This window comes from Odocoileus virginianus, chromosome 32 (genome assembly GCF_023699985.2).
Source record: "Odocoileus virginianus isolate 20LAN1187 ecotype Illinois chromosome 32, Ovbor_1.2, whole genome shotgun sequence".
Lineage (NCBI taxonomy): Eukaryota > Metazoa > Chordata > Mammalia > Artiodactyla > Cervidae > Odocoileus > Odocoileus virginianus.
Window position 1 is genome coordinate 10432246 of NC_069705.1, and position 17580 is coordinate 10449825.

The following is a 17580-nucleotide window of genomic DNA, read 5'->3' on the forward strand; positions in this document are numbered from 1 at the left end:
CTATCCTATAGAAACAGCAAGAATGTTTACAAATATTTATATACAAGTTTGTACACCAGAGCAAATTTTGAATGAAGAACCAAATATCACATGACATTTAACGTAAGAGAATGATTTAAAAAGTTACAGACCTCCTTCAATATCCAAGGGGAATTGGTTCTATGACCCCTGCAGATATCAAATTCCTTTGCATAAAGTGCATAAGACAGCTGACCCTCCATATCTGCAGGTTCCACAGTCAATTGTACATATATTGTACAAATTGTACATATATTGTACATAATTGTACAAATACTGTTTCTTATAATGATTTTAGGCAATATTTAAAGCATAGAAAAGTTTTTAAGAGTGAAAGTATGTGGGATTTAAAAAGCTTGCTAGTTACCTTTATATATAGCACCATGTCTTTGTTGTTGAATCAGTGACTCAATGAATAAATCTGCACATTCACATACATAAGCATATTTGAAGAATGAATGAATAAATCAATTTATAAAAAGTTGGCTTGAAGCTGAACATTAAAAAACTAAGATCGTGACACCCAGTCCCATTATTTCATGGCAACTAGAAGGGGAAACTTTCCCTGGTGGCTCAGATGGTAAAGCGTCTGCCTGCAATGCAGAAGACCTGAGTTCAATCCCTGGGTTGGAAAGATCCCCTGGAGAAGGAAATGGCAACCCATTTCTTCCAGTACTCTTGCTTGGAAAATCTCATGGACGGAGGAGCCTGGTGGGCTACAGTCCACCAAGTCCCAAAGAGGCGGACACGACTGAATGATTTCACAGAAAGGGAAAAAGTAGAAGCAGAGATAGATCTTATTTTTTTGGACTCCAAAATCACTGTGGACAGTGACTGCAACCATGAAATAAAAACACTTGCTCCTTGAAAGAAAAGCTATGACAAACCTGTAAAGTGAATGTATTAGTCGCTTAGTCATGTCTGACTCTTTGCAGCCACATGAACTGTAGCCCTCCAGGCTCCTCTGTCCATGGGATTCTCCAGACAAGAATACTAGAGTGGGTTGCCATTTCCTTCTCCAGAGGATCTTCCCAACCCAGGGACTGAACCTGGGTTGCCTGCATTGCAGGCAGACTCTTTACCATCTGAGCCACCAGGGAAGACAGTGTATTAAAAAGCAGATACATCACTTTGCTGACAGAGGTCCAGTTAGTCAAAGCTATGGTTTTTCCAGTAGTCATGTACAGATATGAGAGCTGGACCGTAAAACAAGTCTGAGCACTGAAGAACTGATGCTTTGGAACTGTGGCTCTGGAAAAGACTCTGAGACTACCCTGGACTGCAAGAAGATCAAATCAGTCAATCCTAAGGGAAATCAACCCTGAATATTCATTAGAAGGACTGATGCTGAAGCTCTAATTCTTTGGTCACTTAATGCAAAGAGCCTACTCATTGAAAAGGAAAAGACCCTGATGTTGGAAGAGATTGAAGGCAAGAGGAGAAGGGGGTGGCAGAAAATGAGAGAGTTAAAAAGTATCACCAACTCAATGGACAAATCTGCACAAAGTCCAGGAGATGGTGAAGGACAGAGGAGTCTAGTGTGCTACAGTCCATGGGCTACAAAGAGTCAGATACAACTTAGCTACTGGACAACAGCAACACATGTACATACATGGACAAAGAAACAAAGCTTGCAGGAGAAGAGTTAAGTCTGTATTGCAAAAAATATGGTTAATTTTTTGCTTTCTACTTTAGATTTCTAAATTTTCAAAGTCTTCAATGATGAATAAGTACTATTTATTTAAGCAATGTGCATGAATTTGAAGGAGATAGATTAGATTGTTAGCAGATCAATAATTGTCCTGTTGGACAAATGTAAGCTCCAGATAAGCTTTATCTGACATGGCCAGAGTGCTCAAAGAAATATTTATAGCATTCATTGCTCAAGAAGATTTGGGGTGAAGGAGAAAAATGAAGCAGAGTATGTTATATATATATATATATATATATATATACACACATATATATATATATACACACATATATATACTTACATATATACTTACTTATATGTATATATATATATTTACTTATATGTATATATATATATATATATATATATATATATATATACATAGTAAGTAAAATTGAATATGGGAGTTTGAGGAAAGAAACATGATTAAATGAGTCCAGAATAAACAAATGAAACACTATAAACTGGTAACAACAGAACAGTCAAAACTGATGTGGTAACACTAGTATAATTATATAGTATTTATTATATAGTATAATTATAAAGTTAAACCTATCAGTGAATTTATGTATACATATATATGTATATATACACAAACACATATGCATGTATACAAACATACAGCATACATGTGAGAGAGTCAATTCCTAGGCAGGTTGATAAGAAGTCCGGGATCCCTGAGGAGGAGAAAGAGGGGGTCTGGGGCTCTTGAGGAGAATATAGGGGTCTGGAATTCTCAAGGAGGAGGAAAGGACAAATGTTTTTTTCTACATTCCTTAGTAAGGATTATGTACCAATAATGTATCCTGCTTGAGGACAGCTTCTCCTTCCTGAAAACCTTCTGACTAATCCTATTATATTAAAAATGTATATTATGGGAGTGGGTCTGGTAAGATCTTTCTATTGTGAAGTTCTAACCCTGTTATCTTAAAATGTAAACTGTGGGAGTGAGTCTAGTAAAATTTTTACAACTTTGAGACATTTTTTTGATTTATTGCAATAGCTAATTTTAAAAGTATATAACTCCCTTACTTAGACTAAGCGAGGGGGGCACTCTCGGTCATCCTTCTGACGTCTGTGTCAGAAGCTTTCTCTGTCCCTTTTTCACTTTAGTAAAACTCTGCTATGCTCTTGAGTGATCAAGCCTGGCCCCTGGTCCCGAAGCTAAATCTTCTTCTTTGGAGATCAAGAATCCAACACTGTTCACCATAAGCTATCACATGCACAGAGATGTTTCAAAAAATAAAGAAAATGGCAACCTACTCCAGAATTCTTGCCTGGGAAATCCCTTGGACAGAGGAGCCTGTCTGTAGCTTAAGACCGCAAGCTACAGTCCATGGGGTTCTAAGAGAATCAAATAAAATACCTTGCAACTAAATAACAAAGCAATACAACTAGGTTTGTGTATCAATGGTAGCACAACTAGTTTAATGTCTTTCTTTGAATACCAAATTAACCTCATTCATTGATCTTGTCTGTTGGCATATTTAAATTTATGACCCCTTAAAGTTATTGACAGAAAGAATATATTTTAATTTGGATAGTGTTTTACATTTGTATTAAAATGTGAGTTTTTTTAACTTTACTGACTTCATACTGCAACCTGCTTTTGATTATCTAATATTTATTATTTTAATGTTGTGTGATTTTTGGCTTTAAGCTAATTTTCTGAAGGTCAACCCATAGAAAGCTAATTTGCCTTGGCCAATTCACTCAGTGTCAGACTACCTAACAGTCAATTCATGAAATAGTTATCTGGTATTTGGGAAATGAAATTATCAATCTTATTATTTACTGTTATTTTTTAATCTCTTAAATTATACAAGATTGATTGAGTGGAGTAGCTATCACTGAATTGAAAGATTTTGTGAAGTTTTAACAAAGTACTCTTTATTTTGTCTTCAGAAATGTATCTTAAGACAATTTCTGTTTATATATGCCCAATTTATATCTCTCTAGTTATACCAGCAGAGACAGTTTTTAAAATTTCTGTGAGAACACAAGCAGAACAGTGTTTTCTGATCTGGCGTGTAAGAAGCTTGGAAGTCACCACTCCATCTTAACAAGTAACAAAAGAGAACGAACTGAAAATCAACAATTTTTATGTCAGAGAATTAAAGGTCACAGGACAAACTGATGCCTCCAAAATGGTTGAGGCAGACAGGCAAACACAGAGAACCACAAATGTCCAGGGTGGAAACCCAGGAGCAGAAATCCCCATGAGATTTAGCACCAGAACAGGAAACAGATACACTACCAGAGGCTCAGTCTGGTCAAGTCTGAGAGTTAAAAACTCTAAGAGTGTCCAATGGGCCCCACGTTTTTGTGAATTTTACCTCTAGGAGCTAGACCAGATTCTCACAGTAAATATCAGAGAAAAATTCCCTTGCATTTTCAGCAGGGGGAGGGGAAAGGAAGGAGTTTTTGAAACATACCAGAATACTCTGTTCTTTTTGACAAGGTTTAACCTTAAGAGAAATTACTATATCAGAGCCTAAATTTATTGAGTTTTCTTTTTTTTCCATGCCTATCTAACATAGGTGAAGGGAAAATTCTAACTCTAGCCTACTTACCAATCATATTCCATCTAAGAAGCAGGGAAAAACCGAGAAACCCTTGTGAAATTCACAGACCAAAGGTGTATTAGGTCTAAAAGACAGACCTAATGACAGGACTATAGAATGCTTCCACTCCTCTTCCATAGAGCTTACCACATATTATTAAAGGCTTTCACTATAGCAGTTCCTTTTACCCAGTCATCATGTACAGCTATCAGGAAAAAAATTACAGGGTTTAAAAAATAGCAAAACACACAATTTGAACAGAGCAAGCATCAGAGCATCCTACAATAAGGACGTTGGAATTATCAGATTAGGAATTTACATTAACTATAATTAATATTTTAAGGACTTTAACAAATAAAATAAGCTGTAAACAAATATAGATAGGTAATGGAAACAGACAGATGGAAATTCTAAGACAGAATCAAAAAGAAATGCTAGAGATTAAAAACTACAACAGAAATGAAGATGGGATAAGGAGTAGACTTGTCAGAGCTGAGGTAAGGATCTCTGAGTTTAAGGATTTCTCAATAGAACTTCCAAAATTAAAAGACAAAGAGGAAAAAATACCAGACGTTCCAAAGACTATGAGACAACAACAAACGGGATAACTCATGTGAAATGGCAGTGAAAGTGAAAGCCACTCAGTCACGTCTGACTGTTTGTGATCCCATGGACTATACAATCCATGGAATTCTCCAGGCCAAAAGAACGGAGTGGGTAGCCTTTCCCCTTCTCCAGGGGATAATAGAAGGCAAAAAAAAGAAAGATATGAAAGACACTGGAAGCGATAATGATCGAAAATTTTACAAAATTAAGGTTAGATACCAAACTAAAGACCCAAGAAACTCAGAATCCAACAAGCAGGATGAATGTCAAAAGTTTACATGTAGGTATCATATTCAAACTGTAGAAAATCAAAGATAAAGGAAAACCTTGAGAGAAGCCAAAGGACACCAAAAAACCCTTATCTATAGAGAGAAAATGATAAAAATTACATTGGACTACTAGTCAGAAATAATGCAAACAAGAAGAGCATGGAGTGAAATATTTATAGTGTTTATAAGAAAATAATCATCAAGCTAGAATTTGGTTTCCTGCGAAATTAATCTTTCAAAAATGAAAAATAGACTTTCTCAGACAAACCAAAATTGAGAAATTTGTCATCAATAAACCTATTGTGGTAGAAATGATAAAAGAAGATCAAAGATAAGAAAAATTATGTAGATCAGAAAAATCAGATTTACATAAAGAAAAGAGTATTAGAGATGGAATAAATAAACAAAAAAAAATTTCTGTTGTTCTTCTTAACTGATTTAACAGAAATCAGATTGTTCAAAAAAATAATAGCAGCTTTGTAATCAATTATGTATGTTTCTGTGTAAGTAAAACGAATGACAGCATGATACAAAAGATAGGAGGGAGGACATGGGTTATTTTCTTATTATAAGATTACTTATACTATAGGCAGTATAGTGTTACTTGAAAGTGGACTTAGGTTAGTTGTAAAATGTATACTGCAAACACTAGGGAAGCCCACTAAAAAAAAGTAAACCAAAAAATATAACTGATGTGTTAAGAAAGAACAGAAAATGGCATCATATATTACAAAAGGCTCAACTAGAATGACAAAAAGAAGAAAGAGTGGAAGACAAAAATAAGAACAAGGCAATAAATAAAAAACAGTAACAAATATGATATCTATTATTCCAACTATATCAATCATCACTTTGGGTGTTAACGTTCTGCTCTACCAATTAAAAGAAACTGGAAAAGTATGGCTGAAGATGGTAACATAGGAAGACCTTGAACTCACCTCCTCCCATGGACTCGCTGAATCTACAACTACTACAGTTTCCTCTAAAAGAAAAAAAAAGTCCAACACAAGCTAATTGATTCCAACACACCAAGTGAATGAGGAAAAACCCACATGGAAGCAACTAGGAGATGCTCAGATACAATCTTGCCATAAACCCCACACCCAGTACAGTGACCCACAACCAGGAGAGAATTCAAAACCCCTAGCTTCTGGCAGAGCAGCAAAGGATTTCAACCTCACCTCTAGCACCCCAACTTTTCAGACATGCACCTGAGAAATGAACCCTACAGAATCCAGTTTTGAAAGCCAACAGGGCTTGCATCTATGAGACCCCCAAGGTTAAAGCAAAGGATAATGCCAGCAATAAGGCAAAGTGAAAAGCTACCTTTGTTGTTCCCCTTCAATCTACAACCTGTTAAACATCCACACTGCAACAAAGTTGTCTCTGCCCGACACACCAGCACACTAGAGAATTCTACACATCTTTAAAGCTAAGGGCAGGTAAACTGGAATAGACAGAGAAGCAGAAGGCAGAGAAAGCAGAGGCTGTACCTGCAAACCTGGACCTCCAGCCATGACAGCTAAGTCTGCAACCGGAGAGAACCCAGGGTCAGCAGAGCAGGTGGCACGGATGACCCTGGCCTCCTGGCTACAGCCGCACCTGCAGCCACGGGTAACTGAGGAGCAGCAGTGGGACGTGGGACACTGTTCCTCCCGCTGCTAAGCCACGACTCCAGCCCCCTGTCCCCCAACCCACTGCAAAGGAGCCCACAAACTTTAAAACCTGCTACAAGTGGCGGCATGATCCTGGCTCCTGTATCACTCTTCCCCTCCCACAGTGGTGGTAGAGCCTGAGAATCAGGGGATCCTGAATGGGAGGGAAGAGCCCACCTTCCCAGTGCTCTAGGTAGCAAGGACAGTGACGCTGACAGAATCTCTAAGGCACAAGAAAAGTGATAATGAGGGCACAGGCAACAACTCTGACAGAAGTGCTGGAGGGCGAAATGTGCAGGCTTTGAAGTACAAAATAGCCAGAAACAGCTGCTGTAAGAAAACCCCAATACTTATGCTCTCCCACCACCTACTGGAAAATAAAAGAAAGCTCTCTAATTTCTAACTCATTGAATCATTAGAATCAAGCAGAAAGATATTCCTTACTTAAAATGCACCAGAAGAGGAAAGACTCATCAAGCGCCACGAAGAACCAGTTAACACAATTTCACAAAAAGAAAATGAGTCATCCAGAAATTGAACTTTAAGTCAAAAAATACTGCAGTCTAACTGATAGAGAATTCAAAACAGCTGTCATGAACAAACTCAAGAAGTTACATGAAAACTCAGAAAGGCAGTTCAATAAAGTCAGGAATAAAATTAATGAATAAAAGGAATACTTTACCAATAAGACTCAGACTCTAAAAAAACTCTAAAAAAAGAACCAAATAAAAATTCTGGAGCTGAAGAACTCAATAAATGAGATGAAGAATGCATTAGAAATCTCTAGAAATAGAGCAGACCATATGGAAGAGAGAGCTAACATGAGCATGAAGATAGAAATCTAGAAATGATACAAGTAGGCTAGGAAAGAGAAATAAGATATAAAAATGACAAAATTCTGCAAGAGCTATCCAATTCTTTTAGGCAGGGCAATCTGGATAACAGGTATCCCAGAGAAGAAAGGGAGAAAAGAACAGAGAGCATTTTTAAATAAATAATAGTTGAGAACTTCACAAACATGGGGAAGGAACTGGATATACTAGGACATGAAAATAAAAAACTCCTAATAATCTTAATGCAAAAAGACCTTCAAGACACACTAAAATTATCACAAGTCACTGATAAAGAATTTTAAAGGTAGCCTAGAAAAAAGGGATGGTAACCTACAAAGGAACCCCCATTAGTCTATCAGAAGAAAAGCTCTACAGAGATGGCAGGGGGCAGAGGGGTGAATTCCCAAAATACTCAGAAACAAAAACTGTCACCCAAGAATACTCTATGTGGCAAAGTTATCATTCAGATATGAAAGAGAAATAAAGACTTTCCAAAGACAAAAGTTGAGAGTTGATCACCCCTATACCTGCCTTACAGAAATCTTGAAAGGAACTCTTCTACCTTAAATGCACATTAAACTTTCAGTAAGGTGATATATCTGGAGGAAGAAATGGTAACCCACTCCAGTATTCTTGCCTGAAAAATCCCATGGATGGAACAGCCTGACGGGCCACAATTAAAGGGTTGCAAAGAGTCGGACATTACTGAGCAACTAAGCAAGGAGATATATAGACAGACAAAACTAAACAAACAAACAAACAAAAAAAACTGCAACTCTGCATCAGAATGGATTTTGTAAAATTTTGTTGTAGCATAAAGATTAAAGGGAAAGAAACAGGAAAAAATAACTAGAGCTGTTTCAATTTGGTAACAAATTCACAACATAATCTGAGAAACAAAAACACAAAAATGGAAGAGGAAATTGATGGAACTCATATAGGCAAATGAAGATAAGAAGCTATCAGCAGAAAAACCAAATATATTATCTATAAGAAATTTTATTTCATTTTTTATTAATTTTTATTAGAGTATAGAACTGGACATGGACCAACAGACTGGTTCCAAATAGGAAAAGGAGTACATCAAGGCTGTATGTTGTCACCCTGCTTATTTAACTTATATGCAGAGTACATCATAAGAAACGCTGGGCTGGAGGAAGCACAAGCTGGAATTAAGATTGCTGGGAGAAGTATCAATAACCTCAGATATGCAGATGACACCACCCTTATGGAAGAAAGTGAAGAGGAACTGAAAAGCCTCTTGATGAAAGTGAAAGAGGAGAGTGAAAAAGTTGGCTTAAAGCGCAACACTCAGAAAACTAAGATCATGGCATCTGATCACTTCATGGCAAATAGATGGGGAAACAGTGGAGCAGTGTCAGACTTTATTTTTCGGGGCTCCAAATTCACTGCAGATGGTGATTGCAGCCATGAAATTAAAAGACGCTTACTCCTTGGAAGGAAAGGTATGACCAACCTAGACAGCATATTAAAAAGCAGAGACATTACTTTGCCAACAAAGGTCCATCTAGTCAAGGCTATGGTTTTTCCAGTGGTCATGTTTGGATGTAAGAGTTGGACTGTGAAGAAAGCTGAGCGCCGAGAAATTGAGACTTTTGAACTGTGGTGTTGGAGAAGACTCTTGGGAGTCCCTTGTACTGCACAGAGATCCAACCAGTCCATCCTAAAGGAGATCCGTCCTGGGTGTTCATTGGAGCAACTGATGCTGAAGCTGAAACTCCAATACTTTGGCCACCTCATGCGAAGAGTTGACTCATTGGAAAAGACCCTGATGCTGGGAGGGATTGGGGGCAGGAGGAGAAGGGGACGATAGAGGATGAGATGGCTGGATGGCATTACCAACTCGATGGACATGAGTTTGAGTGAGCTCCGGGAGTTGGTGATGGACAGGGAGGCCTGGCGTGCTGCGATTCATGGGATCGCAAAGAGTCAGACATGACTGAGCGACTGAACTGAACTGAACTGGTAGTTGCTTTACAAGCTTGTGTTAGTTTCTACTGTACAGCAAAGTGAATTAGCTATACTCATATACATACCCCTCTGTTTTGGATTTCCTTCCCAATTAGGTCATCACAGGGCACTGAGTAGAGTTCCCTGTGCTATACAGTACATTCTCATCGGTTGTCTATTTTATACATATTATCAATGTGTATATACGTCAATCCCAATCTCCCAATTCACCCCAACCTCTCTTTCCTCCCTGGGTTTCCATATGTTTGATCTCTATCTGTGTCTCTATGCTTTGCAAATAAGTTCATCTATGCCATTTTTCTGGATTCCACATACAAAAGATATTTTTCTCTGACTTACTTCAGTCTGTGTGACAGTCTCTAAGTCCCTCCACATCTCTGCAAATGACACCGTTTTGCTTCTTTTTATGGCTGGGTAAAATTCCATTGTATATATGTACTGCATCTTCTTTATCCATGCTTCTCTTGATGGACATTTAGGTGGCTTCCACGTTCTGCTGTCAATAGTGCTGTCGTGAACACTGAACTGAAGGATATTGTTGAATTTTGGTTTTCTCCAGGTATATGCCTAGGAGTGGGATTGCTGGGTCATATGGTAGTTCTGTTTTTAGTTTTTAAGGAACCTTGATACTATTCTCCCTGTGCCTGTACCAGTTTGCATTCCCACCAAAAGTGTAGGAGGCTTCCCTTTCCTCCACATCCTTTGTTATATTTATTGCTTATAAATTTTTTTGAAGATAGCAGTTCTGACCAGTGTGAGGTGATCTCGTTGTAGTTTTGATTTGCACTTCTCTAACAATTAGTAACATTGAGGATTTTTTTCATGTGCTTGTTGGTCATCTGTATGTCTTCTTCAGAGAAATGTCTAACTAGGTCTGCCCACTTTTTCATTTTGTCTTTTTCTTTTTTATATTGAGCTGTATGAGCTGTTTGTATATTTTGGAGATTAATCCTTTATCAGTTACGTCATTTGCAAATATGCATTATGTAGGTTGTCTTTTCCAGTTGTTTATGGTTTCCTTTGCTGTGCAAAAGCATTTAAGTATAATTAAGTCCCATTTGTTTATTTTTTTTTATTTCCATTACTCTAGGAAGTAGGTCCAAAAAGATATCACTGCTATTTTCATATCATAGAGTGTTCTGCCTATGTTTTTCTCCAAAGAGTTTTATAGTATCTGGTGTTGTATTTAGGTCTTTAATCCATTTTGAGTGTATTTTTGTGTGTGATATTAGAGACTAGCCTAATTTTATTCTTTTACATGTAGCTGTCCAGTTTTTCAGTAAGCATCATTTATTGAAGAGATTGTCTTTTTTCCATGTATTCTTGCCTCCTTTGTTATAGATTAATTGATCATAAGTTGTGGGTTTATTTCTGGGTTTTCTATCCCATTCCATTGATCGATATTCTTATTTCTGTGCCAGTACCATACTGTTTTGATTATTGTAGCTTGTAGTATAGTTTGAAATCAAGGAGCGTGATTCTTCCAGTTATATTTTTCCTTGGCGATTTCAATTTTTCAAGATTGCTTTGGCTATCTGGGATCTTTTGTGTTTCCTGTGTTCCACACAAATTTTAAGATCTTTTTCTGTTCTAGATCTGCAAAAAAGCCATTGGTCCAAAAGCACACATGCACCTCCATGTTCACAGCAGCGCTGTTCACAACAGCCAAGACGTGGAGCCTGAAGTCCATTGGCAGAGGAACGGATAAAGAAGGTGTGCTACATGTGTACAGTGGAAAAAGAACAAAATGATGCCATCTGGAGCAACGTGGATGGACCTAGAGATGGTTCTACTGAATTAAGTAAGTCAGACAGAGAAAGACAAATGTCATACGATGTTGCTTACATGTGGAATCTAAAATAAAATCTGCAAATGAACTTATCTACAAAACTGAAATAGAGTTACAGATGTAAAAACAAACATATAGTTACCAAAGGTGAAAGCTGGTGAGGGAAGGATAAATTAGGATCTTAGGATTAACAGGTAAACAATACTATATATAAAACAGAAAACTAATAAGGACTTACTGTATGCACAGGGAACACTACTCAATATTCGGTACTAACCTATATGGGGAAAATCTAAAAAGGAATGGCTATGTATATGTATAACTGATTCATTTTGTTGTACACCTGAAGCTAACATAACACTGTAAATCAACTATACTCCAATAAAAATTTTTAAAGAAGAAATAAAATAAAATAGGTGTGTTCCACTATCACTTGAGATTGACAATCCAACCTTCTGTCCACAGCACTCTTACTTTTTTTGGTATGGGAAATAAATTGGCCTCAATGGGGAGAAAAGTCTATTATAAAAAGAGGGATAAAACAAATAGTTTTCCCTCACACTATGTATTCACAGACACACAAATTTTATCATAATTACCTTCCTGCAATGAACAGGTTAATGCATTTATTGGAATATTTAACACCTCTGAAAAGTACCCAACTATAATAATAAATTTGCTAAAGGCATCAGCAATTTAATGCTGTAAAATGTTCCCTAAAGCAAATGGCAACAAATTTAGTAATCTGATTCAGCCCCATATAGCTAGATACAACAGGTCCTAGCACATGGTAGAAACCCAATAAATGTCAAATAAATTAATGACTTATGCTGAAAAGTATCTAAGAGAGATATAATTTGGGGAAATATAAATCATGTGCTTACTTACTCCATTTCCATTGCACTTTGCTGAACAATGATTTAATTTGTCTATAAACGGCCTTACTTCTAAACATTCACGATTTACACAAATCTAAAGAAAAACAAACAATTTCCAAGTTAGAGGAGTCCAGTTATCTTAACATTACCATCAGTAATTTTATAACATAGGACCACAGCTATTCAGTGCAGTAAATTTCCATTAAGTTCGCTTCTGCTGCATCCCACAGATTTTTATATTATATTCTCATTTTCATTTAATTTAAAATATTTTTCAATTTCTCTTGATATTTATCCTTTGGCATAAGTGTTATTTAGAAATGTATAGTTTAAGCTAAAAATATTTGGGGATTTTTCAGATAAGTTTAATGTAAATTATGGACTTTTGGTGTAGCATCACGGATAGTGGAGTCTGCATTTATGTAGGGGTAAATGGTACATGGAAATTCCCTATATTTTCCACAACTTTTGATATGAACTTAAAACTTTTCTAAAAAATAAAGTATTTTTAAAAATAAATTTTTAAGAAATTATTCTCGTTTATGTTATTACTTCCCCATGTAATAAGAAGCTTGGAAGTTGCCACTCCATCCTAAAAACAATGAAAAAGTTGAACAGACTGAAAAAGCAAAAACTTTAAGGATCCATAAAAGTGGTTTGGTGGCAAATCGCTGCTCTCGAATTGGAGAGACAGCCAAGCAAATACAGGGAGTCACAGCTTACCAGAGCAAAGATTAACAAGGAGAATGCTCAGATACCAGTGCCAGGTAAGGAAAGTAATTGATGAATTATAAGAGCCTCAGTAAGGACAACCCCAAGACTTAAAAACTCCAGAGGCACCCAGTCATGAGGAACCCCCACTGTTTCATGTGATGTATATCCAGGAGCTTAACCAGGTTCTCACAGTAAATATTAGAGAAATTTTTTTTCTTGTTATCTTGCAGAAGGAGGGGAAAAGAAACTATTTTGAAGTAGCCAGAGCAGTCTGTAACAAAGCTGGCCCTTAGGAGAAACGAGTTATTAATAATTATAGCCTCATCTGCTAGTGTTCTATCAGAGCCTAACTGATCTGGGAGAAGGGAAATACCCAATATCAGTCTGCTGTTAACCTTCCATATGTGAAAAGAGAAATAGCCAACTCCAGTCTGCTCTAGCCATACTGTCCCATCTAAGGGAAGAAAGAAAAAAAAAAAAAAAACCTGAAAAATATTTGTGAAGTTCACAATCCAAAGGCACAGGTTCACTGAAAGACGGATTTAATCATAGGACTGAAGAATATTTCCCTGCCACAACACCTCCCCACCACATTACTAAAGGTCCATTTACAGCAGTTCTTTCGCTGGTACATCATGCTCAGCTCTCAAGAAAACAGATAAAGTTATACTAAAAGCCAAAACACATAATTTGAGAAATGGAGCAAGTATCAGAACCAGACATTGTCAGGAATACTGAAATTATCAGCCTCGGAGTTTAAAGCAGCTATGAGAAGGAAATGGCAACTCCTTCCAGTATTCTTGCCTGGAGAATCCCATGGACAGAGGAGCCTGGGGTCGCAAAGAGTCGGGCACAACTCAGCGAACACTCACTCACTCATGATTAACATCTTAAGGGCTCTAATAGACAAAGTAGATAGCACGCAGGAACAGACAGGCAATGGAAGCAGAGAGACAGCAATCCCAAGGGGGAAAAAATAAATGCTGGAATGAAAAAAAGTACTAACAAAAATGAACGATGCCTTTAACCGGCTTATTAGTATACTGTACGTATCTGAGGAAGGAAATCTCTGAGATAGAGAATATATCAAAAGAATCCTTGAAAACAAAAAAGCAAAAAGAACAAAGACAAAAAAAAAAAGAATATTCAAGGGACAACTACAAAAAAGCATAATGTATATGTAATGGAAATGCCAGAAGAAAAAGAAAAAGGAACAGAAGAAATACTTGAAACAATGTGCATGCTAAGTTGTTTCAGTCGTATCCTACTCCTTGCGACCCCGTGCACTGTAGCCTGCCAGGTTCCTCTGTCCATGGGGATTCTCCAGGCAGGAATACTGGAGTGGGTTGCCATGCCCTCCTGCAGGGGATCTTCCCAACCCATGGATCAAACCCAAGTCTCTTACATCTCCTGCATTAGCAAGTGGGTTCCTTACCACTAGTGCCACCTGGAGAGCCCATTTGAAACAATAATGACTGAGAATTTTCCCCAAATTAATATCAGACACGAAACTACAGTTTTAGGAAATTCAGAAAACAATAAGAGAAGAGTATCAGATCACCAAAAACTATCATGACCAAAAATCACCAAAATACATAACATTCATTTTACATATTTAATATTTTATTCAAAATCATCTGTCAGGTAAGGAGGAAGAGTCAAAATTCAGATCTCTGTGCTTCTGTCTTTAAAGGCTACACTTTATACTATATGATAGTTCCTCATGAGCAAATTTCTGGCTAAGAACTAAATGAGATTCTGAAGTAAAGTTATTCCATGCTTTCTCCATATTTGGTTGTTTGGTCTCATAGATATCCAATAATAACAACAACCAAGAATAATAACCAACCTATATTTAGTTCTTACTATGTGTTGGGCATTGTACTACACACTTTATAGTATCATCTCATTTCATCTTTGCAATAACTCCATAGAGTAAATGTTATTATTATCCCCATTTTACACACAGCCAAGATATCTCAAACTGGTTGGGTAACCTGCAAAATGTCAAAACCCAAGAGGTAAAGATTTATTCCTTGTGGCACCATCTAAGTTGTGGTCTTATCTACCAGGTCACAAAGAGACATATATAATTAAGTGGGATTTCTTCTCACTTATTCAAGAATGAAAGTAAATTCCCAAGTTATGGAATATTTAACCACAAGTATTCCCAAGACCTCTCTCCTTCACACTCCTGTCCCAAAACTCTTGGAGCTTCCTTGCTTACAACACTGAAATTCTAAAAAGTAACAAACACTCCCGTTTCCCTCAGAGACCAACTGAAGCTTATTCATTTTCTCCTTGTCCAAATATTTAAGGTTATTTGGTCATGTGTGTGCTTAGTTGCTCAGTCATGTCCAACTCTTTGCAACCCCATGGACTGTAGCCCTCCAGGCTCCTCTGTCCATGGGATTCTCCAGGTAAGAATACTGGAGTGGGTTGCCATGTCCTCCTCCAGGGGATCTTCCCAATCCAGGGATCTAACCCAGGTCTCCCACATTGCGGGCAGATTCTTTACCAACTAAGCCACAAGGGAAATTAATAGAATAGATTTTTTTATTGATTTTAAGCTATTTACCCTCTCTTTATCACAAATAGTGCCATTATTGACCACAAGTGGATCTTCTGCACCCATTGTTTCATAGTGCATTGTTATACATACAGTACTTCGCACAAAAGCATAAATCACAGAAGCACTGTCTCGAAGGAAAGGAGTCTGAAGTGGGTAGGTACAGATTAATCTTCCACATATAAGACTCCTGCAAGCATAATAAAAATATATGATTATTATACATTAGGCATTTATTATGAATGCTTCATATTTTCTTTCTTTGACCAAAAAAACAAAGAATGGTTCTCCATATGGCAATATATCTAAGGAAATGTAACACTTTCCTGCTAACGGTTAAAGTAAAATGTAAAGCCACTGATATAAGCTTATCTTTCAATGATACTAATGATCTTTTGATTCACTGTACAGATTGGTGTACTGATTGCCAAATAAACAATTCACTCAAGCATTTTATATCTCTCTATAGAGGGGCAGAAACTAAGTTGTGACCTCTACCCACAAAGACCTTACAGTCTAATACTAAATATGACATAAATCTTATTAAATGCGCTGTAAGTGAAATAAGCAGATTCTTATAGATATTTAAGATGAAGATATATTCTAACTTAGTAGTCAGGGAAACATCATAGAGAAGATGCCATCTGAGTCCAAGCTTATGAATTAGTAGAATTTCAACAGGCAGAGTAAGGTATTTCAAAACAAATGTCATAGCATAAGCATTACTTATGAAGGAAGTAATATTACAAGAAGCATAAAGTTAGATGATATGTCTGCTGCTGCTGCTGCGCTAAGTCGCTTCAGTCGTGTCCAACTCTGTGCGACCCCATAGATGGAAGCCCACAGGCTCCTCTGTCCCTGGGATTCTCCAGACAAGAATACTGGAGTGGGTTGCCATTTCCTTCTCCAGATGATATGTTTACCAGCCTGTAAATTCCATGAGTACAAGGATCATGTATGTTTTGCTAACTTGTATCTAACTAGCTAGTGGCCAGCATATAGTAGGTTCTTTAAAAATATTTGTTAAAAGAAATTCATGACCAAAATATCAAAGAATGGGCTCTTCCGATGCAGGAGAAATTGAATTTCATTTTATTTTCTTTTATTTTATTTTTTGAACTTCATTTTAGAGACACTGGGCAGTCTTCAGCTTGGGGAAGCATTCAAATGCATGGGGGTAGTATTTTCATTTTTAAAATAATGAGTATGTTCAGACAGGAAAAGGTGCAATGGCTATCATTAATTTCAATCTTGGATCAGATCTTGGAGTCTAGTAATCATCTACATATAAATGTTTAAAAATCAGGTTGAAATTTAATAAGCCTGTGGTACAAAGAATGATGTCAAGACTAAAGATTTTGATTTCAGATTAACTCCTGCACACATGTGATACCTGAAACCACGGGAATTAATGACATACATAGTGAAAAACTAAAAACAGAATTTTATAGTATATAAGACAGGAATTTTCACTCTTTGCACAGCATACCTCCACGGGCAAAATGTATATCTGGGTCCTTCTTTACCACAGTTCCCAAATCTATCCGTTTGAGACTGTATTTCTTCATAGCAGGCAAATGGCGCATTTTTTGAACCTGTCAAAGTTAAAAATATATTTGGATTAAAACTTCCTTTAAATTAAAACGTCCTCAATTTCCTCATATGTTTCTTTGCTTTTTTTCCTCTATCACTGTCATCTATTCAAAAGTTCCCTAGTGAAGTTTTAAGAAGAGAGAAATGAAGTGAAAAGTAATGCTCATGATTATTTCTCCTTTTAATTCATTTTGGTCATTTGTAGCTCAAAAGATACTATGAGGGTAGAGAAGAGTTGAAAGTGAAAGTGTTAGTTGCTCAACCATGTCCGACTTTTTGCAGCTCCATGAACTGTAGCTCACCGGGCTTCTCTTTCAAAGAATTCTCCAGGCAAGAATACCGGAGTGGGTTACCATTCCCTTCTCCATGAGGTCTTTCTGATCCAGGGATCAAACCTGGGTTTCCTG

At 37.0% G+C, this 17580-nt stretch overlaps 1 protein-coding gene and 1 long non-coding RNA gene across 11 annotated transcripts in view; one reads left to right on the forward strand and one right to left on the reverse strand.

Moving 5' to 3' along the window:
• The window catches only part of LOC139032573 (uncharacterized), a 178355-nt gene that overhangs the window by 158501 nt on the left and 2274 nt on the right, over positions 1-17580 (forward strand). The window contains exon 2 of the long non-coding RNA XR_011485101.1: positions 11225-11431. This is a non-coding gene — a long non-coding RNA (uncharacterized lncRNA). The remainder of the gene's footprint in view (positions 1-11224; positions 11432-17580) is intronic.
• Positions 1-17580, reverse strand: part of ADAM32 (ADAM metallopeptidase domain 32) — a 154440-nt gene that overhangs the window by 27679 nt on the left and 109181 nt on the right. For all 10 annotated transcript variants that reach the window (XR_011485100.1, XM_070459859.1, XM_070459858.1 and 7 more), the window contains 3 exons: positions 17070-17175; positions 15590-15770; positions 12308-12391 (listed from right to left, as the gene is read on the reverse strand). Coding sequence is in view for 9 of the 10 variants with exons in the window: in XM_070459859.1 (XP_070315960.1) it covers positions 12308-12391; positions 15590-15770; positions 17070-17175 (371 nt within the window). In the remaining variant the exon portion in view is untranslated. The remainder of the gene's footprint in view (positions 1-12307; positions 12392-15589; positions 15771-17069; positions 17176-17580) is intronic.